Source organism: Macrotis lagotis, chromosome 1, assembly GCF_037893015.1.
Source record: "Macrotis lagotis isolate mMagLag1 chromosome 1, bilby.v1.9.chrom.fasta, whole genome shotgun sequence".
Taxonomy (NCBI): domain Eukaryota; kingdom Metazoa; phylum Chordata; class Mammalia; order Peramelemorphia; family Peramelidae; genus Macrotis; species Macrotis lagotis.
Window position 1 is genome coordinate 867246876 of NC_133658.1, and position 26504 is coordinate 867273379.

General features: G+C 38.9%; 2 protein-coding genes across 4 annotated transcripts in view; one reads left to right on the forward strand and one right to left on the reverse strand.

Annotated features, from left to right (window-relative positions):
• The window catches only part of NIPAL3 (NIPA like domain containing 3), a 60064-nt gene extending 51635 nt beyond the window's left edge, over nt 1-8429 (reverse strand). Inside the window, exons 1-2 of one of the 2 annotated variants that reach the window (XM_074218116.1) lie at nt 8266-8429; nt 1174-1392 (exon numbers count right to left, since the gene is read on the reverse strand). In XM_074218116.1, the coding sequence (XP_074074217.1) occupies nt 1174-1266 (93 nt within the window). In that variant the 5' untranslated portion in view covers nt 1267-1392; nt 8266-8429. The remainder of the gene's footprint in view (nt 1-1173; nt 1393-8265) is intronic. The other variant, XM_074218115.1, reaches the window with a different exon arrangement.
• Nucleotides 8430-17382: 8953 nt separating this feature from the next.
• The window catches only part of STPG1 (sperm tail PG-rich repeat containing 1), a 126596-nt gene continuing 117474 nt past the window's right edge, over nt 17383-26504 (forward strand). For both annotated transcript variants that reach the window (XM_074218119.1, XM_074218118.1), the window contains exon 1: nt 17383-17451. The gene's annotated coding sequence lies outside the window, so the exon portion shown is untranslated. The remainder of the gene's footprint in view (nt 17452-26504) is intronic.

The window sequence follows — 26504 nt, forward strand, 5'->3', positions numbered from 1 at the left end:
GAACACTGGGCCTGGAATCAGGAAGATCCAAGTTCAAAACCAACCTCAGACACTTACTAGCTGTGTAACTTTGAGCAACCCCTTACCCTCCATTTGCCTCTGTTTCCTCATCTGTAAAATGAGAATAATAACCACACCTACCTCCTAAGTTTGTTGTGAAGCTTAAATAAGATAATTAGTATAGTTCCTGGAACATTATTGTTTGGTCATTTTTCAGTTGCGTACAACTCTTTATGACCCATTTGATAATTTCTAGGTAAAGATCCTGGTTTGCCATTTCTTTCTCCAGGTCATTTTACAGATGAGAAAACTGAGGCAAGTGACTTGCCCAGAATCAGTTAGTGAAAAAAGAAAAAGTACACACACACACACACACACACACACACACACACACAGACAGACACACACACACACACACACACACACACACACACACACACACACACACACACACACATATATACACATATGGAGTAGAATTGAGCTCCCATTACCTCTCACCAAAACTATTGTAACAGGCTCCTAATTTGACTCATGCTTTCTAATCACCCCCAAATTCTGGCCCTGCTACTTATCTCTTATCTCTTGCCTGACCTTGAGTAAATTCCTGGGTCTCAATTTCTTTGTCTGTAAAAGGAGGGATTTATTGGGCTAGATGCTCCTGAGGTCCTTTTTAGCTCTAAAATCTGACTCTATAACCTTTTTCTCATTTATCTTCCATAAATATTTACCAACTATTCCTCAGACATAAGGCTGACCATGTTACTACCTTCTGGAGGATCTGTGGCTGCTCCTTATTCCTTCTAGGACAAGATACAGCCTCCTCAATTTGGCACTGAAGATCCCACTCACAATCTGGCTCTGGCTACCTTTCCAGCTTCATTTCCTATCATTCCCCTTAGCATTCTCTGCTTTCTGGCCAAATAGGCCTGTTTGTCTTTCCTCAAAGTTGGCATTCATCCTCTCTTACTTGTTTTTGTTCAGGCCATTTCTTCCTCCAGTCCCCAAATCTTAGAAAGCAGTCTCTCTTCAATTTTGCTCAGAGAATCCCTGGTTTAAGGCTTTTAGAGCTCATAAAATTGATGAAGCAAAATCTCTAACAAAAGCTGCCAAAGAAATATTAAATTCTTTAGAAAAGAATTAAAAAAAATCAAAAGGTCAAAAAGCCCTTGCCTTGTAAGAGAAAGAAACTTCACTGCCGGAGACAGTCATGCTTGTGGGCGGAAGCTGCTGGAGCTGCAGGTCGGGGCTGTTGGCTCCTTCCATGGTGGTCTATGTAGACATCTCTTCTTGGCTGTCACTTTTCAGGTGGAAGACTTCAGGTAAGGCAGACACCAGAGTCCATCTTTCCTTCTGAGTTGTTACCACTTCTCAGCCTCGATCTTCTCATCACTAGGCAAAAGAAACTTCAAGTCATTCATTCATTCATTCATTCATTTGTTCCTTCATCTACTTATCCACCCAGCCTTTATTAGTCACCTTCTGATTCAAAGCATTATATTAGGTGACAGATCTCCAAGCTGTCCTTTAGTGATCAATCCTGTTTTTTATTAGCACTCAGAGACGAGCTGATTTCTTCCTTCATGGACAGTTCTCCTAAGTAGGAGTATGGGTTTAAACTTCTTCAGATGCCCTAGCATTAAGGCATATTAAAAAGTCATCCATGGAAATAAGCTCAACCTTGCCACTTAATGTGCATTTAGAATAACACATACTTAGACTATTACAAGATCCTCTAAACTGGTTTTCCCAAGTCTACTATGCTCTGATTTCCAATTTGCCCTAGTGGTTATTTAATAATTGAATCAGTCCCAAAGCATTTATTAAGTGCTTATTGTGTTCTAGACCCTGGGGATATAAGTTTGCATTTCTAAAATCAATAATGATTCGAAGCATATTTTCATATTGACTATAGTTAAATTTCTTCATCTGAAAACTGCCTATTCATATCCTTTGATTATCAATTAGAGAATGATTTACATTTTTATAAATTTGGCTGAGTTCTTTATAATTTAGAAATGAGTCCTTTATCGGAAACACCAGCTGTAAAAGTTGTTTCCCCTTTTCCTGCATTCCTTTTAACTTGGCTGCATTGGTTTTATTTGTGCAAACCCTTTTTAATTTAATATGGTTGACATTATCTATTTTGTAATTTATTGCATACTCTATCTCGTCTTTGGCCATAAAGTTCTCCCCATTCCATAAAGCTGATGGATAAACTATTCCTGGTTCTCCTAATTGGCTTATGGTGTCACTTTTTATGTCTAAATCTTGTACCCATTTTGACCTTATCTTGGTATAGGGCCACTGGGGATATAAAGAAAGGGAAAAACAAACCTAGCCTTCAGGGTTTTCATGTTCTAATGAGAGACAAATGGAAATAACAAGGTCCATACAAAATATACAGAGAAGGTAGGAGTTAATCTTAGAGGGAAAGGTATTGGGGGGGAGAAGAGGTGGAGAATAACTAGAACATTTACAGAACAGAAGCTTGTTGAGGACAGAGACAAATTTTCAAATATTCAAATTTTGTCTTTGTTATATACAGCACTTATCACATAATAGACTTTAAAAATGCTTATTGAGGCTTGCATAATAAATATTTGTTGAATGAACAATAGTCCCTGGTGCTTAAAATCTGTCATCCCATAACCCTCCATTTCTTTTCTCCCTTCACAATCCAAGCTGTCACATTTCTCCAGTGTTCTCTATATTATCTGCAATTTTACTACTAATAATGACAATAGAAAAGTGTTTTGAGATTTATAAAGTGCTTTTCCTCATTTCATCCTCATAACCACCTTAAAGGGTAATTAGAGAATGCCACCACTGCTTTTAGTCCTATATCACAGATAAGACTCGGAGTCACATGTGATTACTGGTCCATCATTACACAGTAGGACCAGTTGCAGGATTCACACTCATATCTCCCTAGATTCAGAGTTCATGGGGCTTCCATTATACTCAATATCCTTCATATCTACAAAACAAAACAAAAATTTCTATACAACAGAAAGAGCCACCTGTGTTTATTGATCTTCCTCCCAAAGAAAGGAAGGCTACCCACCCTGTCCAGCTGGAACAAACTGTCTCTAGTGAGTTGGACCCTGTGAAAACTCTAATATTATTAAGAATGCTAGGGGCAGCTAGGTGGTGCAGTGGATAGAGCACAGGCCCTGGAGTCAGGAGTGCCTGAGTTCAAATCTGACCTCAGACACTTAATAATTACCTGTGTGGCCTTGGGCAAGCCCCTTAACCCCATTTGCCTTGCAAAAAACCTCAAAAAAAAAAAGAGTGCCAGAGAGTTCCTGGCTTAATAACTTTGCCCAGTCAGCTTTTTCCATCCCCACCCATAAAGCAGCAGAAAATCCCAAACTCTTGCCAAGTCCCTCTCCTTCCAGGATCTCTAAATGCTTTACCAGAGGAAGGAATCTTGCATCACTAATATTTCTATAATCCTTTAAAGTTTGTAAAACACTTTACATGCATTATTTCATTTGAATCACAGAACAGCCCATTGAGGCAGGGGCTATTCTTATTTCTATTTTACAGATGAAGAAACAGAATGAGAGAGGTTAAAAGACTTATCCATAAGGGCAGCTATGGAATAGCAACAGACTTGAAGTCAGGAATGTCTAAGTTCAAATCCATCCCCAGAAACTAGCTGTGGGACCCTGGGAAAGTCGTTTCACTGCCTTAGTTTCTTCAGCTATCAAATGGGCAGCACTCAGAACATAGGGTTGTTGTGAAAATCAAATGAGATAATATATAATTGATGATGTATAAATACTTACTATCTTCCCTTCCTTAGGTCATATTGCTAGTCTGAGGCAGGATTTGAAGCCAGGGCTTTCTCACTGTGCCACTTCACTGCCTGTACCTTATACATCTTGGAAATTTGGAGTTTGGGGTGTTCATAGTACATTCACGTGGGGGTGTTTTGTGGGCAGTGAGTAGATGTATTTTGGCATCATGGATATTGGCATTCCTGGTGTGGAGGAACTAAGTCAAGTTGTGGAGTGAGAGGTTGCCAAAGAAAACCATGGAGTGAGGGCCAAGAAGAGATTTAAGGGCAGTTCTTGAGAAACAAACACGTTAGGTAATTAAATTGCTAAAAGTCACCTCCAGATGGTCTCAGGATTGGAACAGATGAGACTCTCTACTGGAGGAAGGAGGGAACTGAGGTCTAGGTTTAACCGGCACATTATACCTGAAATAGTTGGGAGCTTGAAGGTAAGGGAGATCCTGGTTCAAATCTAGTCTCTGACACCAACTGTGTGACAAATGAGCTCTTTGAGTCTTAGTTCTTCTCATCTGTAAAGCAGGGATAATCATTCCCATAATATTATTATGGAGAGGCCATTAGAGGGCCAGAACAGGAAGCAGAAAAAGGACCTCTTTTTTTCTAGGTTTTAATTTTCTCCTTTGTAAAATGGAGATGCTACAATGTAGAATGCCTTCCTTATTGGGCAGCGGTGAACCTTAAAATAGGGGAAGTAGTCCTCAGAAGACCTTCACATTTAAAAATGAGGGATTATTATTATTCAATCTCTAAGTGTTTATTATGTCTATTATTAGGCCAATAAAGTACCTACAAGGATAGGGGAAAGGGAGGCACAAAGAATGGAAATAGTTCCTGCTCTCAAGAACTTATATTCTTTTTTGCAGGGGGTCATGGTAGAGATAAACATATCCACAGATAGAAATAAACAAAAAATATAGAAATGAAGACAGGATAGTGGGAGATGAGAGGTAGCTGAGGGTGGACTTGTATAGAATGGGACTTGTGAACTAAGTCTTAGGGAAACTATGGAATCCAACTGACAACAGTGGGGAGGAAGAACATTTCTCACACAGGGAAGAGGATGGGGCACCAGGATGGACAGCTGTGCATGTGTGGAAGAGCAAGGTGGACAGTACCTCAGCACAACAGAATGGATGGGAAGGGGTCCCATGCAAGAAGGCAGGAAAGGGGACCAGGTTTGGGAGAACTTTAAAGACCAAGTGGAAGAGTTTCTAATTAATTGATCCTAAAGGTAAGATTTGCAAACTTTAAAAATGCTACCTACATAACACAGTCTGAGGGTGGTTTTAAGCTTTAATAGCTTAAAGTAATCAAAGCTTTAAGATTTGGGGGAAGTTTAACAATCACTTTCACATTTAATTGGAAAAAAAATAAAATTTACAAAAAAATTTAAAAAAGTTTTTGCATGACTATAAAACCTATATCAAATTATATTTGGTTTTTTAAGGAGGGGAAAGGGAGAGGAAAATTTCAAAAACAAATATTAAAAAATAAAATTGTTTCTATATGTAATTGGAAAATATATAAAAATTAAAAGACTTTGGGGATACCTCGTAGCAATGTCATTTATTATCATAAACTTCCTTTAGTCTTTGGCCTAAAGATAGTGTCTCTAGGATTTAGAAGTAGAAGAGACTATAGAGTCCAAACTCCTCATTTTTAATAGTCATTAACATGCATGTATCTATTTGTTAAATGCTAGCTTTATTATATATTTAAAAGGAATAGCAAGTTGTACATCATGTAGTTTCATTTTTTTCTGTTCTATATTAAGGAAATGTTTATTTCTTATACTTGGAATAAAATAATTTTTTATAAAAAGCACCTAATTTTATTAAAAAAATTATAAAATGTTTAGTTAGCAAAACTGAGAGACTTACTGGGGATTCACATAGCTACAAAGTAGCAGAGAAAGACCTCAGATCCCCTTCTTCTTGTTCCAAATAGAAGGACCTTTTCACCATGCAACAACTTCTCAACTGGTGGGGATTGCTGCATATGATTGATCAAATGAGCAGAAATCATAGGGACCTGGAAGGAATCATCTCAAGGGTCACCTAGTCAAACCCCCTTCTTTTACGATGGAGGAAACTGAGGCCTAAGGAGGAAGGAAAATAATTTATTCTAGCAAAAACAATGTAACAGGATTGACTCTGCAACAGTTGGCATTTAGATAGCATTTTAAAAATTTTCAAAGTGCTTTCTATGTTTCATCTCCTTAGGCCAGTCTGACAACCCACAAGGTAAGAACTATAGATGAAGAAGCCATAAATTTCTTCATCTTTAGTTCTTATCACGTATGTGGTCCATGGGGCCTCTTTCTCTCTCTCTCTCTCTTTTCTGAGGTCTCTCTCTCTCAGTGAGGCAATTTGGTAAAGTGATTCACCCAGGGTCACACAGCTAGTGTCAAATGTCTTAGACTGAATTTGAACTCAAGTCCTCCTGACACCAGGGCCAATGCCACCTTGCTACCTTCAGGTCTGATTCTGGTCTTTCAAAGACTAAACTTTTCTTTTTTTCCTTATTTCTGGATTTTGGTCTCCTCCAAGTATGGAATATTTTCAAACAGAGTAATATCATCAGATTAGCTTTTACAAAATAGCTCTGGGTTGGAAATGCAACAGGAATCACAGAGGAATCTCTGATTATTCACCATGAGTTGTTTTTCCTTTCTATCTTTAACAGGTTCATAACCCAGATCTGCAGGGGTGGGCTATATGTGTGTGTGTGGGGGGGTTTCTTTGCTCAGCTTCCATTTAGTCCTGCCTCGCTTCTATGTTAATCAGTCAGTCAATAGGCTTTTATTCAAGTTTCACTATGTTTCAGACATGCTAAGTGCTGGAGATTCAAACAAGGGGGGAAAAAGACAGCAAACTTCAAAACAGTCTAGTTCTCCAGGAAGCAGACAAGGGAGGGGAGTCACCAGTGATAAAGCTGTAAAGGGAGTCAGGTTCAGAAATTTTAAATGCCAAGTGGTTGAGTCTCTATTTAATCCTAGAGGTGATCAGCAAATTCTTAAAATGCCTGCATTTTCAGGACATACCACTGATATATGTATAAGATACATAAATCTCCTGGTCTCAATGTAGATGAAAAATCTTATAATCTAAATTCAACTAAAACACAGAAAAGTTTCTATTCCTCCAAACAGGTCAAACATTAGTAAGATAACTGAGGGTAATGCAGCACCTGCAGCATCCTCAGACTGATGAGGCCCAGGATAAAGAAACAGGTAGCCTGGGTTCCTGTCCAAACTCTCTAATTATTGACTATGTGATCTTACACACTTCATCCTCTCTATCTGTTATTATTTTTTTTTTTTGTAAGGCAAATGGGGTTGGGTGGCTTGCCCAAGGCCACACAGCTAGGTAATTATTAAGTGTCTGAGGCTGGATTTGAACTCAGGTCCTCCTGACTCCAGGGCTGGTGCTCTATCCACCGTGCCACCTAGCAGCTCCTCTATCTCAGTTACCATAAAGGTGCCATTTCTGCTCCTTCCTAGATCTTGGGCATTATTAAGAGGGGAATAATAATAATGTTTTCAAAGAAGACCACAACATCAGAGACCCGATGCCACGACAAGGTCATGAATTGGCTCTGAGTGAGAGGGGCTGCTGGGGTAAGTCACCAGCCTCACTTTCTCCTCCAGAGCCATCTGGGTTCAGTGGCCAGATGGGAATCAGGATGACTGGACGTGAGGCAATCAGAGTTAAGTGACTTGCCCAAGGTCACAGAGTCTGAGGCCGAATTTGAAGTCCTGTCTTCCTGACTGCAAGGCCAGTGCTCCCTCCAATGTGCTATCTACTTAGCCCAGTATGTATTATTAAAGGAAATACATGACAACGGTTTAAAATGGTCGGGCATAGAGACGGTTTTTGGTTTAACCCTGTCTCTGCTGCATTCAGGGAGCCTAGAGGATGGGTCCGAAGTCGCAGGCCTTTTGACTGATGAGCAAACTCCGACTGGCCCGAGCAAGGTCACACAGGTGGTAAGCATCGGGGGGACGCTCTGCGCCCACATTCTCGGACTCCAGAGGAGGCTGCAGAGAGGGGAGCACCCATCCGGGAAGCTCCGGGGTGTGGTCCATAACAGAAGACTTAAAAAATACAACAACCCCAAGAAGGAACGAGCCTTCGGCTAGCTCGGAGCGTGGGGCGAGCCTATAAATACACAGGTTCCTTTCCTACCTGAGGTCATTTCTTTACCCAAAGTCGGTTCGCGGCACTTCCTGGTGTGCTTCACCCCAGTTATCACCCTCCATCAGGTAACCAGATCCCCCCCATCCCCCATCGTAAGTGCAATTCGGACGGCGCGTTGGAGAAGCGCGACGGGGCCCGGGGGTGAGGGGGGGCTCCGAGGGGGCTGATAATGAATTAACTTTCCCATCTACTTGGGGAACACAAACGCAGCCGCGCACTCCCGGGGCGCCGCAGCCCGGGCCCCCCGCGCATTCCGCTCACCTGCTTTTCCTCCGCCGTCCCCCCCATCCGTCCGCGGCCCCGGGGGGGCAGGGCCGGGGCAGCGCCGGAGCACGGAGCAGCCCTGGTCAGTTTCTAGCCGGCTCGGCTCTTCCCGGCCGGGGCGGCGCCGGGCTCTCGGGGGCGGGGCCTCCCGCGGCCGGGCCACTCAGCAGCGACGCTCCGTGACGCGAGGCGGGCGCGCGCCTGACGCCCTCAGGCTATTGGCTGGAGCCCGACAAGCTTGTCTGAAGCGTGGAGGGAAAAGGCAGCAGCCGGGAGGCGGGAGGGGAGGGGCGCGGGGCCCCGGGGAGCACCTGCAGGGCCGGGCTGGGCGAAGCCAGGACTGGCTGGAGCCATCGGGGCTCCGGCCCCCTTCCGAAAGGACTAAATAAATCCCTGGAAGCAGGGGACGGGAGGAAACGGCTGCACCACGCAGGTGTTTGGGGGAGTGAAGGCGATGGTTAGGAAGGGTCGGGAAAGGAGGGTTGGAATGGAGAATTCCCGACCTTTCCTAAGCATCCAGGGACGAGTGAGGAGGCTAAGATGCCGTGAGGACCGCAAGGAGATGGCCGATGTGAGAGGAGAGACATTGTCAAAGGAGATTCCATGAGCTTGGGCAACTGGTTGAGTGAAAGGGTGAGATCGGGGGGCAGCCAGGTAAAGAGAGCCGGCAGGTGTATGGGAAGAGAGGCCTGGAGCTGGGGAGATTAGAGCAAAGGATATACATGTTTAAGGACTCAGAGTCAAGTTGCACCTCTGCTGCTGTGACCTTTCGGGAGTCGCAGCCCTTCTGGGCCAAGTTTGTTGGGAAAATGAAGAATTTGGGCAGCATGACCTTCAAGCAGCTAGGTGGCACGGTGGTAGAGCCCTGGTCTTGGAGTCAGGAGGACGGGAGTTCGACTCCAGCCTCAGAGTGTGGCTTGGGCACTCAACCCTGCTTGCCTCACGTCCAGAGCGATCTCCACTGGTTCTCATTCATATCTGGCCCCTGGACCCAGATGGTTCTGGAGGAGAAAGTGAGGTTGGTGACCTCGCGCAGACCCCCTCACTCAAATTCAGTTCATGTACTCGTCATGATATATCAACACCTCCCTGATGTTGTGATCTTCTTCAAAAATGAAGGGCAAAATATGCACTCTAAATCAATGATTTTTTGAAAATGAGATTTGTGATTGAATAAGATAGTGATTGAAATTATGGGAGTGAACAAGACAGACCCGGGGAGGATCACAAGATTTTAAAAGGTCTTTTATTTCATAAGGTCATTTGTAAGCTGTTCTACTAGATTGGCAGGACTAGAAAGCCAAATCAAAAGAATTAAGGAATTGGAGCCAATGAATATAGACTTTCCATAATTCTGACAATGAAATAAGGTTAAGTTGTCTTTTCTTAGGATGAGGAGAGACCCATGCCTGATCATAATCAAAAGAAGTTACTAGCAGAAGTTATGATTGAAGATTAATGAGAGGAGTGATAGAACAAAATCCTGTCCTTTTGTCCAAACTATTCCCCATGACTGGAATACATTTTCCTCCCTTCCCTTTACCCTCCCTTACCTTTCTTTAAGACTAAGCTCATAGATCATGTCCTATAGGAAACTTTTCATGATCCCCTAGTTAGTATTCTCTCACTTCTAAAATTACAGTGTATACGCAGTAAACGACCATGGTAATCTAGTATTTAATAAACCCAAAGGTCCAAACTTTTGTGGTTAAAAACTGAACATATGGCAGAAATATTTGGGAAAACTGGAAAACAGTTTGACAGAAATTAGGCACAGAACAACATCTCATGTTGTATATCAAGATAAGGTAAAATGGATTTAGACTTAAAGGATGAAGTCATCTGTAAATTTGGAAAGCATAGAAAAATACATTTGTCACATTTATGAATAAGGGAAGAGTTTATAACCAAATAAGAGATACAGAGCATCACAGGATATAAAATGGATAACTTTTAATACATGAAGCTGAAAAGTTTTTGCCTAAGTAAAACTAATCCAACCAAAATTAAAAGGAAAACTGGGGGGAAATTTCTTTTCCCCAAGTTTCTCTGATAAAGGCCTAATTTCTCAAATATCTAAGGAAACTGAGCCAAATTTATAAAAATAAGAGTCCTTGATAAATGGACAAAGAATATGAACAAGCAGTTTTCAGAAGAGATCAAAGCTATCAATAGTCATGAAAAATACTCTAAATCATTACTGAGCAGAGAAATACAAATTAAAATAGCATAAAAAACAGATTAGCTAACATGACAGAAAATGCTGAAGGGGGTGTGGAAAAATTGGAACACTAATGCATTATTGCTGGAGTTATGAATTAGTCCAACCATTCTATACACATCCTTTCAGCCTTATACTACTAGATCTGTACTCTAAAGAGATAAAAAAAAATTGGAAATGACCTATTTGTACAAAAATATTTATAGCATCTTTATTTTGTGGGGGCAAAGAATTGGAAATTGTGCACTAGGACATGTCCATCACTTAGAGAATGGCTGAACAAGTTGTGGTAAATGATTGTGATGGAATACTCTTGTCCTTTAAGAAATGACAAGCAGGATGCTCTCAGAAAGACTTAAAAAGACTCACATGAACTGATGCAAAGTGATATGAGCAGAACCAAGAGTCCATTATATATTAGTAACAGCAATATTTTAAGAAAGATCAATTGTGAAAGACTTAGCTACCTTCTCAGCAATTTGGTGATCCAAGAATGTTCCAAAAAAGTCATGAAGGAAAATATAATCTATATCCAGAGAAAGAACTATGGAATCTGAATGCAAATTAAAGCATACTAGTTTCCCTTTATTTTTTTGCTATTTTTTTGTGGCTTTTTTCTTTTGTTCTCTTTCTTCTTTAACAACATGATTAATGTGGAAATATGATTACATGATTTCACATGTATAATCTATATGATATGGCTTGCCATCCTTGAGAGAGAGGGAGAAAAAAATTGTAACTCAAAAATCATAAAAAATGAATGTTGAAAACTATTCCTACATGTAATTGGAAAAATAAAATATTATTTACAAAAAAAGAAAAAAGAAGGAAAGACTTAAGCTACTTTGATCAAGAAAATAACCTCAAACAATTCCAATGAACCCATGATGAAAAATGTATCTTGTAAAAACTTTTTTTAATTAAAAAAAATTTCTTTTTCTTTGTAACATATCTAATATGGAAATGTTTTGTATGACTTCACATGTATATTGATATAATTGATATAAAATTTCTTGCCTTCTCATTTGAAGGGAGAGGGGTGGGACAGAGGAAGATAATTTAGTATTCAAAATTTTTTAAAATGTTAAAAATTTATATGCAATTGGAAAATAATATAATTAAAATTTTAAAAATCAAATTACTGTGTATGTACTTATGTAGTATATATGTGTGTGAGCAGATTTTATTCTCTACCACTCATCCATCAAGTTGATATAAATATAGAAAGTAAAAGGTAGGCAACAGATAACCCAGGAATTAGTATGTTGACATGTCTAAGGCATGTCAAAGACATGTCTATAATCTTATCCCTTACAAAGGATCAAATGTTTTCTGATTAATTTAGAAGGAAACCCTAGTCATTGACTGGCCAAAGACTGCCCAGCAATAAGACAATTCTGAAGGACTTTGTATGAAAAATGCAATCCATCTCTAAAGAAAAAACTGATAGAGTTTGGATGTTTACTTTTTCCTTGTTTTATTTTCTTTTACAACATAACTAAAATGGAAATATGTTTTACGTGGTTGCACATATATATTCTATGTCAAATTGCTTGTCTTCTCAGTGAGTCAGGGGAGGGGAGAAAGAGAGGATTTGGAAATAAAAAAATTAAAAACAAATGTTAAAAAATTACTTTTCTTTTTTTAAGGCAATGGGGTTAAGGGACTTGCCCAAGGTCACACAACTAGGTAATTAGTAAGTGTCTGAGTTCAGATTTGAATTCAGGTCCTCCTGATTCCAGGGCCAGTGCTCTATCCACTGTGCCACCTATCTGCCCCCCAAAAATTAATTTTATAAGTATTAAGGGAAAATAAAATATGAAAGAAATAACTCCTTAATTTATTAATTCTGTCAGCCAACAAGCATTTTGGAGAAGGAAGTGGTAAAATACACCAGTATTTCTGCTATGAGTCCCAGAGGGTTAGACATGACTGAAAGGCCTGAAAAAAAAGCAACAAGAAGAATTTTGTAAGTGTTTACCATGTCCTAGGCACTGTGCTAAGTACTGGCAATATAAATAGAAACAGAAGGAAAGACAACTCCCGCCCTCAAGGACCCTATATTTTAATGGAGAAAGACAGTGACTAAAAGGGAATTGAAAAAGAGAGGGTGGGATGGGGGTGGGCCATGAATAAGGGTTGGATAGGGAAAGTCCTGTGAAAAAGAGTTCATAGTGGAACTGGAAAGTGATGAAGATATCTTTGGTGTGCACCTCCTCTTTCCATTGTAAAGTCTAGGAGTCTAGAAGAAACCAGCCAAACTGAAACCTCATGAGTTAAAAATTTTTCCAAAGTGAGGCCAGGGGTGGAGTGAGTTTCCAAGGGGAAGAGATTTCCAAAGCAGTCTAGAGTCCTGGGGAGATAAGTAGCCTGGAAAGGGACTGATCTCTCCCTTTATACAAAGAAAAAACAATTAAGCTAAAGAACAAAGATAATTTCTATCACTTGCTGCACACTTAGTTTCATCCCTTCCATCATCTCCACTAATCCTTCTACAAAAGGAAGCATGATTCATTCATATCTCTTCTGCACCATGATTGGTTGGCATGCACAATTAATCTGAGTTTAGTTTAGATCAGTGGTGATAATAGAAATGGTGCCACTCATCTGTCCATAAGGCTCCCTGAAGCTTCATATTGACTTAGTTTGAAAATAAAATGTTATATATTTTTATTGCATTTTTATTTTATTAAGACATTTCCCAAATACATTTTAATGTGATTCTGGTCAGCCTGAAGGACATGTATTTGACATCTGTGTTGTAAATAATATTTTCAAGAACTCAGTAGTGAATGAGTTGAGGAAGATGGGACAGTAACTGGACATGTTCTGAATCTGGTTTCCACCAATTATTCTCAGATCTACCTAGCCCTAATCTCTCGGCTGACTTCCAACCTCTCATCTACAGACTATGGAATATATCAAATTGGATGTCCCATTGACTTCTTAAATTCAACCCTTTCAAAATCAAACTCATTATCTCTCCCCCTATCTCTCCTAATCCTTTTCTCTTCTTAATTTCTCTGTTACCATTGAGATCCCTCCTGGTTATTGATGCCTCATGACCAGGTTGGTATTCTCACTCATTTCAGTTGTGACCAATATGGGGTCCTCTTGGCAAAGATACTGGAGTGGTTTGCCATTTCCTTCCCTAGCTCATTTTATAGATGAAGAAACTGAGGGAAATAGGGTGAAGTGACTTGCCTAGAGTCATACAGCTGCTCTTTTGGCCACAAAGCTCTACCCACTCCAGTCCACCAAAATGTAGGATACCCCTTTCCCACAATAAACTCCAGTGGTTCTCTGTTACCTCCAGGATCAAATATAATATATATAATATATATAAAATATAAACATATATATATAAAATATACAAAATAAAAAAATTATTTGTTTGGCATTTCAGGCTTTTTTAAACTTGGTGTTCACTCCCCAAATACTCACCTTTCCAGTCTTTTTAGACCTTATACCAGCCTCTCTTTGAAACAGGGACACTGACTTTCCTGACTTTCAATTCCATCTTCCTACTCACACACCTCTGGCTGTCCCCTGCCTAGAAGGAGTTCCCTTCTCATCCACTAAAATCTCACCTGCTAGAGGAAAGTCTTTCTCTATCTCCCTTGATTCCAGCACTTTCCTTCTGTTAATTACTTCCAATTTATCCAAGATACATCTTACTAGTTAGTTTCATGATGGCAAGAGTTCTGGATAATGCTCTCTTTCCAGTCACTAATGGGATGAAGCAGGGTTGTATGCTTACTCCAGAGCTTTTTAGCAGGATGGTTTTCAGTGGATGTCAGACATCTTCAACAAGGACAAAAACAGCATTACAATCCGCTATAGCACCAACATAAATTATTTAACTTGAAAAGGTTTCAAGCCAAGATTAAAGTGCAGGGAGAGTTGATGCATGCTCACAGATTATTGGAAACTCTATGCAGCCTCTGAGGCTTAGATGCAACAAAGTATGAAACTATCACGATTTTGGTGTAACAATTAACACCAAGAAAACATAGGTTCTACCAGTCTGTACCATGTCATCCTTCATGGAACCATTGGTTACAGCTCAATAATTTTAGATAAACGTAGAGTTGAAATAATGAAGGGCAAAATGAGCTGAATGAAAAGAATGTTGTATGCAGTAACAGCAATATTATTTTAAGAACAACTTTGAGTGACTAAGTCATTTTGACCAACATAAATACCCAAATTAACTACCAAAGGATCTGTGAAGGAAAATCAAAGAAAGAACTGATAAATAGAAGAATGTACAGAATGAGTTTTCATACATACACACATACACACACACATATGCATAGATGTTAATCTCTAATGGTAGGCATCTCTAAGGGTAGGTGGGGGAGGGGAAAGGAAAAAAGGAAAAATAAAAAATTAGGTGATATCTTTATTATATATTTAAAAGGAATATTAAGCTGTGCATAATAGATTTGCAATTTCATGTGAAATCATTTCCCCCTATTCTATATTATAGAAATACTTGTTTTATTTCTTAAGTTCAGAATAAAATAACTTTTTTAAAAAAGCAAAGGGAGAAATTTTGAATGCTGTTAATATACTTGGCAGTATACTTTTCAGAGATGTCCACAGAAATGATGAGGTTGACACATCAGTGTTTGGGAGGCTCTGTGTTGACCTCATTGTTGTACGCCTGTGAAGCCTGGAGAGTCTACCAGTGACCTGTCAGGAAACTGAATAGTTTCCATCTGAATTGTCTTAGGAAAGTTCTGAAGATCACCTGGCAGGATAAGGTACTGGACATGAAATTCTTTCTCCATCTGAACTGCAAAGGATTCAAACTCTACTCCAGAGAGTGTAGTAGAGTTCTAATGAGCTGGCCATGTTTGTTTGAATGCCAAACATGCTTTTGCCTAAAGGTAAGAGGTCAGAGGAAGTGATACAAGGACACTCTCAAGATCTCTGAAGTACTTTGGATTGATTGTGAGTCATAGGACACATTGACACAGGACTCCCAGCATGGTGTGCTTGCATCAAAGAATATGTTATAAGTGGGAATGAAGGAGTACCATAGGTCACAGAGCACTGGCTGGAGTCAGAAAGACCTGAGTTCAAATCTAACCACATATACTTAGCAGCTGTGTGATCCTGGGCACTTTGTCTCATTTTCCCTATATGTAAAATGGAAATGATAATAGCACTTCTCTCCCAGAGTTGTGAAGATCATCTTCCTGAGATACTTATGAGTTGTGTCACCCCAGGCAAGTCACTTCATCCTGTTTGCCTCAATTTCCTCATTTGTAAAATGAGCTGGATAAGGAAATGGCAAACCATTCCTGAATCTTTGAAAGAAAATTCTGTGTGGAGTCATGAAGAGTCAGACTCAGTTAAACAACAAAAACTCCACTTCTTAGCTACTTCTTTTGTATTCCTTCCAGACCAGAGCTCAGAATCAGGAAGGAGGAGTTTTAGATTTCCATCCAGATTGAACCTTCATGGTTATATCAAGTTCCCCTCCCTCATTTTACAGTCAAGGAAGACAATTTAAGCGATTTGTTAAAGCTGAAAAGCTAGAAAGTAGTGGAGTGAGGATTTGAACTCTTCTGTTGACTGTTGTCCAGAGTCTCCTATGGAGATGCTACCTTCCTACCAACCATAGCTATTAAAACCTTAAAGGAAAGTTAGATGCCTCTACCTTTTCTGGGTAGAGCACTAGTCTTGAAGTTAGGAGGACCTGAGTTTAAATCCAGCTCAGACACTTACTAGTTACGTGATCTTGGGAAAGTCACTTAATTCTGATTGTCTCGCCTCCGGGACCATCTCCAGTTGTCCTTCATATTTGGTCACTGGACCCTCAAATCCAATTCACAGGCATGTTGTGAAATTACCTTTCTGATGTCATGTCTTCTTTGAGAATGAAGAGCAAACATCAGCAGCAGCGTTATCATTAAGGCCTTGGCTCTGTTCAATGGTTCATCAGCAGAAGCAGATGTCAGTAGAAAGAAGAGATATTTTCACATGCTTTGCTGCTGCTTCCTGAGGACTTCTGGGCTTCTCCATTTTCCTAGTGGCTGAAACCAAAGATGTCCTACTTTTCTGTTTGTAAATCCAGCTCTTAACATAGGGCTTTGCACATAAAGTAAGCCCTTGGTTAATGCTCATTCATTCGTAGTACTGTGATGTTTGGATATAAAGTTGAGGACACTGGGGAAGTTAGGGGGACCATAGCTGGATAGAGCATCTGCCCTGGAGTCAGAGGGACCTGAGTTCAAATCCAGTCTCAGACACTTAAGTACCAAACTGTGTGACCTTGGGTAAGTCACTTAACCCCATGCCTTGCAAAAAAAAAAGTTGAAGATAAAGGGACAAGATGGCATCATGAGTTAGCAGTCTTTATTTACTATTTGTGACTCTAGAGTAAGTTTCCACAATTGTAAAAATAATAGCTTTGCATTTATATAATGCTTTAAGATTTACAAAGTTCTTTAGAAATAGCTCATTTGCAAAAAAAAAATAAATAGCTCATTTAATCCCTCATTTGAGGGAGGGGCTAATAATAATCCATATTTTACAGATGGGGAAACTGAGTCACAAAGAGCTGATCCTGAAGGTCCCCTTAAATTCTCAAAGCCTTATCCCCCTGGAGCCTGCACATTAGGCCGGGGTACATGGAGGTGAGGGGATATGCTGAACCCCTGTTTGGGACCACGTGCTCATTCATAAACAGTGCCTTCCTCCTCTCCAAGACATAAATACGGAAGCACTTCGCCTGGCGCATGCGCACCGAGGGAGGCCCCCCCCCCCCGCCCGGCCTTTTATGGCAGCTCCTTCCGACGTCTCAGAAAGGTTTCCGGTGATTGGCCAGTTAAAAATCAGCCTTTGGATTGGCTCAAAAGGCCCGGAAGTTTTTGAAGGTTGGGATTTTTGTTGCCGTAGCAACCGTGGTACCAAGTCTTTCTCTTTTCCGGATTTGTTTTAAACTCTAGGTAGGAGAGGTTGGATGGGGAGGGCAAAGGAGGGTGGGCCTCCAGACCTCGTGACCCCGTCCTCCTCAGCGGTGAAGAGCTCTGAGATAAGGGGAGAGGGTCCACGGGGGGCGGGGGGCATGGTGGGGAGACCCCCCGCCCGCCGATCAAAGGGATGGAGAGGCATAACGTCTGCCTCGAATCGCAGCTTTTGGGTTTTTTTTTAAACTTTGGGAGGATTTCTGAGCCTTCTGGAGCGTCAGTCTCTTCATCTGTGAAAGGGGGTTGCTGGGGGCCACCCTGGCCTGCCTTCCAGGGAGGGGGGGTGCCGGGAGATTCAGGTTGCAGACCCCCAAGTGCTATGGAAACCGTTATTTGGTTCGCCCCTTCCCCATCCTTTACAGGAAGCCTTTCCCAAACCCTTCTCAAGGCTAGAAAGGTGTCCTTATTAACAATTAACAATTATTAACAACGTATCCTGTCTACACCTTGTTTGTACATAATCTCTTGCCGGGTTTTTTTTGGTGTGTGTGTGTGTTTTTTTGACAAGGCAGTGGGTTAAGTGACTCGGCCAAGGTCACACAGCTAGGTAATTATGAAGCATCCGAGGCCCGCCTTGAACTCAGGTCCTCCTGACTCCAGGGCCGCTGCTCACCCTTGCATATTGTTTTGTTAAAGGAAAATTCTGTGTTTGGTGTTTTACTTTGATTAAGGAGGCAACATTCGGGGAAAAAAGAATTATTTCAAAGCAGGACAGATCCCTGGATTCAAGATGATAATTTTCATAGTGAGATAAAGACAATTCAGACAGGCCAATCAAAAGGGAAAGAGCCATTGCATCTCAGCACCAGAGGCCAATATATGAGGACTAAAAGGTAGGAGTTAACCTCTATCTGATGTTACCAGGTACTACAAAAAGCTGTAGTTTGGGTGATACTTCCCCAACAGGGGTAACAGCATAACTTTCAATATTTCCTTCTTGAGACTGAGCTACACAGAAGTAGGAATTGTCTTTTACCTTTGAGTCTCCTATGCCTGGTTTAATTAGAAGTTTGGGACTCTATTGAGTCCTTTATACCTTTGATGTCCACCTGAGCCACCTAACACTTATCTGTGGCTCCAAGAAGCTGTAGCATCTACAGTGACCACACCACTGTAAACCATTTCAGTTAAACTAGGTTGTGAGTAAACTGGGGTGGTTTGTGAGTTAGTGGGTATCTTATCTCAAGCATGTGAAGACTTTCTGGTGGAATGGATGGATGAGAACAATTCATTCTAATGGCCATGAAGGCAGCTAAAGCAGGCATTGTAGAAGTGCTTAGAGCTTGGTTAGACATTGAAGGCCAAGATCATCCAATGGATCTCAAGCCACCACCAGATGTCTTGACTATGACTATGGAAGAGAGAGAGAAACTGATGACTTCATGTAATTTTTCCTCACCTAAATCCAGTTTATACACTGATCAAAAGACATCACCATACCATTTTACCATTCCTATATCAAAGCCCTGTGACTACAGGCAAGTGACCACAAATGACCACAGCAAGTGTGGGTACACTGGGAACTGTAGTTAACAATCTTTCACACAAGTGGTAGGGCTGTCTCCTCACTGGAAGTAATGGTGGAATTTGGCAGCCCCCAGGTGTCTGAGCAGGCCTTTTTAAATTGCCCTGCTCTTCTCTTGGTGTGAGAAAGGGACTAGAAAAGGTGCCCTAAAAATTGTCTGCTTACCTGACCCTGGCCTGATTATCAAGCAGGCAAGGATTCCTTTGTACTGTTGGAACACAAAAAATTGTATAAAAACTTCATCAAAGATGATTCCACTTGCCATTGGTACATGGAATATATGTTCCATCAGCCAGCACCACACCATTCATATGTGGAACCATTGATTATAGCAAATGGAGAAGTTTTGAATACTCTGGATAAGTCCCCAAAGAGTAGAGGCTACTTTATTCTTTCTCAGCATTTTTAGGAATAATTCTGTAGTGGCTATTTTCCTAAAACAGTATATTTCAAACTCCCACTGTAATGCTTTCCCTTAACAACCAGTCAGTAGATTAAATCTGCTATAGCAAAGCCATTTACTAAGAATAATAGGTATGAAACATTACTTGGGTACCAGTATCCCCCCAAAACACACATAGTCTATGAAGTCTATGAAGATGGGGAGAAGAGAAGGCTTAGATTTATAGGAGAATGGTTTCATTGAACTCAGACATTTTTGAAAGTCTTCATGAAGTTTACTGCAGAGTATAATTGATGACTAGATCAACTGGATTCTTTGAGAGACACATCAACTCTCTTTAAAAAAAATAACTCAGAAGGCAACACAAAGCTAGGAAGCTCTTGGAGTTTTTCCAGAAACATTTTAAATGAAGCCTCAACATAGACCTTAAAGTTCAGATCCCATAAAATAAAAAAGTGAAATAAGTTCTCAACTCAGGATAATGAGGAAGAACTTCAGTAAAGGTCTGTTTCTTCTAGGGAAAAGGGAAGCATAATCCCAGCATAGGTGGGAGAACTAGAAAGTCAGTGGGAGATTTTTTGCCACAGTGCAGATCAGATCAAGGCTTAGCAAACCAGAGTTGCCAGCAATGAGGGTCCCAATCCTAGCTCAGAAGACAAAATTCAAGCCCTGGGAATGCTGCTGCAACAGATGGGATTGAGTTGGGTTACCCTAACATAGGGAACAAACCTCTGCATAGACAATAACTTGGTCTAAAGGAGAAAACAAATCTCTGCATAGGCAATGCCATAGGTAAGTGATAAGCCAGGGACCAGATCCTGGCCCCAGCACAAAAAGCTGGGAACCATATTCCCTGTGCCCCAGGAGCAGAGCTATCAAAATGGGCACCCCTCCCCCCCCCACAAAAAAGTACTCACCATAGAAAGCTACTATTCTGATAGGGATGATAAAAATGCCATCTCAGAAGAGGAAAGCAGTGACAAAATTCTTACGTGGAGTGTATGTCCTCAGAATTCAAAAGGACCTCTTGGAAGAGCTCGAAAAGGATTTTAAAAATGAAGAGGATGAAGAATGATAGAGATAATAAATGAGAGCCATGAAGGAGAATTATGAAAAATTGACTGAAGAAATCAACTCTAAAAGTTAAAAATGAACAATAGGAAAAAGAATATAACTCATCAAAAAATAAAATTAACCAACTAGAAAAGGAAAACAACTCTAAAGGTAAAATTAACCAACTGGAAAAGGAAGCACAAAAACTAACTGAAGAAAATAAAAACATAAAAATTGAACATGTGGAAACTAATGACTCTATGAGACACCAAGATTCCATCAAACAAAACCAAAAGTAGAAGAAAATGTAAAATACCTCTTAGGAAAAATGACTGACCTGAAAAATAGATACAGGAGAGATAATTTATGAATTATTGGTCTACCTGAAAGCCTCGATGAAAAAAGATTCTGGGAAATATCTTTCAGAAAATCATTTTGGAAAACTGCCCTAATATTCTAGAAAAAGAAGACAAAATAGTTCTTAAAAGAATCCAACAATCACCTCCAGAATGAGATCCCAGAATAAAAGTTCCAAGAAATATTGCAGTCAAATTCAGAATTCTCAGCTAAAGGAAAAAAATAGCAAGCAGCTAAAAAGCAATTTAAACATCAAAGAACCACAGTCAATATTATACAGGATTTATCAGCTTCAACATGAAAGGATCAGAGGGCTTGGAATATGACATTACAGAGGGCCAAAGGACCTTAGATTACAACCAGGAATCAACTGCTCTGCAAAATTCAGCATATTATTTTTTCTTTTTTTCTCAGCGTATTCTTTCAGAGAAAAAGATACATTTTCAAGGAAATAGAGGAATTTCAAAATTATCTAATTAAAAAAGCCCAGAACTGAACAGAAAATTTGATCTTCAAGTGCAAGATTCAAGAGATGCATAAAAAGGTGAATGGAAGGGGGAGAAATGTGAGTCAGGAACATTAAACTATGTACATTCCTACACAAGAGGATAATCCTTTTAAGTCTTGGGAATTTTATTTCTTAGGATAGTTAAAAGAAGCATACTTAGAGTATGGGTATAGATTAATCATGAAAGTGATGATGCCTTAGCTGATACTTTATCATGAGTGTTGAGTATAATTGGAGGGAGTGTACTTTGAGACTGTGGCTACAAATGGATCATTAAGTGATTTTGCTTTTCATCATATTTTAGCTCACATGGGTTGTATTTCTATTGCAACAGTGGGAAAGAGTATACTTCCAGGGTCTGGACATAAATAGATCATGAAGTAATTTTGATTTACCTGATACTTTAGCTCATGAGCATTGTATTGAAGGTACTTGGAAAGAGTTATAAAGTGATTATTATTTGAGGATGCTTCTGGCTCTTGGGAAGTGTATTATATTGGGACAGTTGAGCTGAATATACTAGGACTGTAGGTATAAAGTGATGATGAGGTAATGTTGCTTATAAATCAATCAGTCAACCCTTGAGAACTGTACTTCTATCAGGACAGATTAAAGGGAATATAACTTGATAGGTTGTGGGTACAAGACAGGTTTAAACCAAGATTTGAAAAGAAAAAAATTATACTAGAAGAAGGTGAGGCATTAGAGAATAAATAACACCACATTAAGAGGCAAAAGACTGATTATAGTAGAGGGAAAGAAGGGAGGGAGAGAGCACTTAAGTAAATCTTGCTCTCAATAGATTTGACCCAAAGAGGGAATAAAATACATTCCCAATTTGGTTAAAAATTTATCTGAACTTGAAGTAAATGGTGGGGGGGGGGAGGGAAAAAGGGACTGATAAAAAGGAAGATGAAAGTAAAAGTAAAGATAAAGCTAAAGTTAAAGTTAAAAATAAAAATAAAAGGGAGAAGGAAAGGGCAAAAAGGGCTGATAGAAGGACTGAGCAAGAGGCAGCAGTCAGAAGCAAAACTTTGGTGAGGAGGTATAAGGGGAATGGAATGGAAAGAGGAAAGTTTAAATGGGTGAGGATAGCACAGAGGGAAATATAGAATTAATAATCATAACTGTGATGTGAATGGGATGAACTCTCCCATAAAACAGAAGTGGATAGCAGAGTGGATTAAAAACCAGAATCTTACAATGTGTTGTTTGCAAGAAACATTTGAAGCAGAGAGATACAAATGGTAAAAGGAAAAAGATTGGCGCAGAATATATTATGCTTCAGCTGAAATAAAAAAAGCAGGGGTAGCAGTCATTATTCCAGCCAAAGCGAGAGCAAAAAATATATCTCAAAGGAAAAAGAAAGGAAACTACATCTTCTTAAAAGGTATCATAGGCAATGAAATAATAGCATTATTAAACATATATGCTATATATAATATATGCTATACATAAACATATATTATCTATCTATCTATCTATCTATCTATCTATCTATCTATCTATCTATCTATCTATACACCAAGTGGTATAGGATCCAAATTCTTAGAGGAGAAACTAAATGAGTTGCAGTCAGACATAACTGGTTGGTTCTTGTCCATCATTATTGAAGAAGACCAAAATGAAAACACTATGTTTGAGACAAATTACTGTATGTCAAACTGTGGCTGATAAGACCAGCTCAGAATGCTCTATCACAGGTTGGGAACAAATCGTCCATGTGAATGCCTGGGGTGTGTACTCTAAACTTATGTATGTCACGTTACCTTTGAGCTGCTTCAATTTTGCCTTCCTCATTGATGAGGGCACACCATGCTGGGTGGTCCTATGCCAGTGTTTCCCATACTGTACAATCAATTTTAAAGTTCTTCAATAAGACCTTCAGGGTGTCTCAGTATTGCTTCTTCTGACCCCCTTGTGAGTGCTTGCCTTGTGCGAGTTCTCCATAAATAATTTTTTTTAGCAAGTGTACATCTAGCACTTTAACAATGTGTCCAGTCCATCATAGTTGTATTCTCTTAGTAATGTTGGAATGCTAGGCAGTTTAGCTCAAGAAAGGACCTCAGTGTCTGGTGTCTTCTCCTGCCAGGTGATCTTCAGAATCTTTCTAAGACAACTTAGATGGAAGCATTTCAGTTTCCTGACATGTCCAGATTTCATAGGCATATAGCAATGAGGTCAGTACAATGGCTCTGCCGTTTGGTAGTCACCAAAGGGCATCTAGGTGGTGTTAGTGGATAGAGCACTGGCATCGGAGTCAGGAGGACAAGAGATTGAATCTAATCTCAGATATTTGCCACTAACTATCTGAGTGACTCTGGTCAAGTTGCTTAACTTTGATTGCCTCACATTCAGGGTCATCTCCAGTCATTCTGATTCATATCTGACCATTGGACCCAGATGACTCTGGAGGAGAAAATGAGGCTGGTGACTTAGCACAGTACCGTCTCAAAAAAAAATCCAAAAGGAAGACACGGATAGCAAAACAGTAATGGGGGAATCTCAACCTTCCTCTCTCAGAATTAGATAAATCTAACCACAAAATAAAATATGATAGATATCTGTCTAAAATTGAATTGGGATAAAAGGGAATATGCTTTTTCTTTGAAGTCTATGGCACCTACACAAAAACTGATCATGTACTAGGGCATAAAACCTCACCATCAGATGCAGAAAAGCAGAAATATTAAATGCATCCTTTTTAGATTATTATGCAATAAAATTACCTGTAATAAAGAGCCATGAAAAACAGTAATTGGAAACTAACCAAATTTTAAAGAATGAATTAAACAAAAAAATCATAGAAATAATCAAATATTTCATCCAATCCAAGACAGTGATGAGTTATCATACCAAAACTTGTGAGATGTAACCAAAGCAGTTTTTTGAGGAAATTATATATCTCTAATTGCTTATATGAATAAAATAGAGAAAGAAGAGGCCAATGAATTGGGAATGTAACTAAAAACTGGAAAAAGAACAAATTAAAAATTACCAATTAACTACCAAATTTGGAATTCTGAAAATCAAAGGAGAAATTAATAAAATTGAATGTAAGAAAACTATTGAATAAATATTGAAATAAAACTAAGTCAGTTTTATGAAAAAACCAATAAAATAGATAAACTTTTGATTAATCAGTTTAAAAAAGAAAGAAAATCAAGTTACCAGTATCAAAAATGAAAAAAGTGAACTCATCACCAAATAATAGGAAATTAAAGTAACAATTCAGAGCTATTTTCCCAACTGTATACCCACAAATTTGACATTGTAAGTGAAATGGATGAATATTTACAAAAATATAAGCTGCCCATATTAACAGAAAAAGAAATAAAATACTTACATAGCCCCATTTCAGAAAAAAGATATTGAAGAAACTCCCTAGGGAAAAATATCCTGGCTAGATGGATTTGCAAGTGAATTCTACCATACATTTAAGGTACAATTCCAATTCTATATAAATTATTTAAAAAATAAGAGTTCTGCCAAATTCCTTTTATGATACCAATATGGTACTGATACCTAAACCAGGAAGAGCCAAAACAGAGTAAGAAAATTGTAGATCTCCCTAATGAATATTGATGCAAAAATTCAAAATAATATATGTATAATAAATAATTTATCTACAAATTTATTTAAATGAATAAGAATAATTAAATTTTAGCAAAAAGATTACAAGTCATTATTAAGATAATACCATGATTTATTTCCAGGATAATCACCATGATCAGGTAAGATTTATACCAAATAGGTAGGAATGGTTTAATATTAGGAAAACAATCACCATAATTGACCTATAAATAACAAAATTAATAGAACCATATGATTATTTCAATAAATACTTGAAGGCCCTTTGACAAAATACAGCACCCTTTCAGGTTTTCCTTAAAATGATAAGTAGTATCTATCTAAAACCATCAACAAACATTACATATAATGGGGATAAACTCACAGCATTTTCAATAAGATCAGTGGTGAAAAACAAGGATACTCATTATCACCACTAGTATTCAATATTGTATTAGAAATGTTAGCTTTAGCAATAAGAGAAGAAAAAGAAATTGAAGAATTAAAATAGACGATGAGGAAACAAAATTTTCATTCTTTGCAGATGATATAATGGTATACTTAGAGAACCCTAGAAAGTCGACTAAAAACCTGCTTGAAACAATTAACAATTTTAGCAAATTAGCAGTTTATAAAATAAACCCACATAAATAATCATTTCTATATATGACCAATAAAGCCCAAGAGCAGGCAATAGAAAGATAAATTCCATTTAAAGTAATTTTAGAGGGAGCAGCTAGGTGGCGCAGTGGATAGAGTACCAGCTCTTCAGTTAGGAGAACCTGAGTTCAAATTCAACCTCAGACACTTAATAATAACCTGTGTGCAAGCACTTAACTCCTTTTGCCTTGCAAAAACCAAAAAAAAAAAAAAAGCAATTGTAGAATGTAAAGATTATCAAACTGCCTTCTGTGTGGGAGGGTGGGGGGAGGGAAGCAAATTTGGGGAGATAATTGTAAAATTCAAGAAAAAATAAAGTAATTGAAGACCACATAAAATACTTGGAATCTACTTCCCAAGACAAACCCTAAAACTATATGAATAAAATTTACAAAGTCAGATCTAAACAATTAGAAAAATATCAATTGCTCATGAATAGGCAGAGCTAATACAATAAAATGACATTTCTACCCCAAACAAATTACTTAGTCAGTGCCATACCATTCAAACTACAAAAATCTATTTTACAGAGCTAGAAAACAATAGAACAAAATTCATCTAGAGCAACAAAAGTCAAGAATATCAAAGGAATTGTTGAAAAAAATGTAAAGGTTCTAGCTGAACCAGATCTAGAACTATATTATAAAGCAGCAGTCATAAAAACTGTCTGGTACTGACTAAGAGAGTATTGGATAAAGGATTAGATTAAGTACAAAAGAAACGGTAGTAAATAACTACAGTAATTTAGTGTTTGATAAACCCAAAGACATCAACTTCTGGGATAAGAACTCCCTATTTGACAAAAACTGCTGAGAAAACTGTAAAATAGTATGGCAAAAACTAGTCAGACCTTCATCTCATACCATACCCTATATCAAAATAAAGTCAAAATGGTATAGGATTTAGACACAAAGGGTGATATCATAAACCAATTAAGAGAGCAAGAGATACTCTAT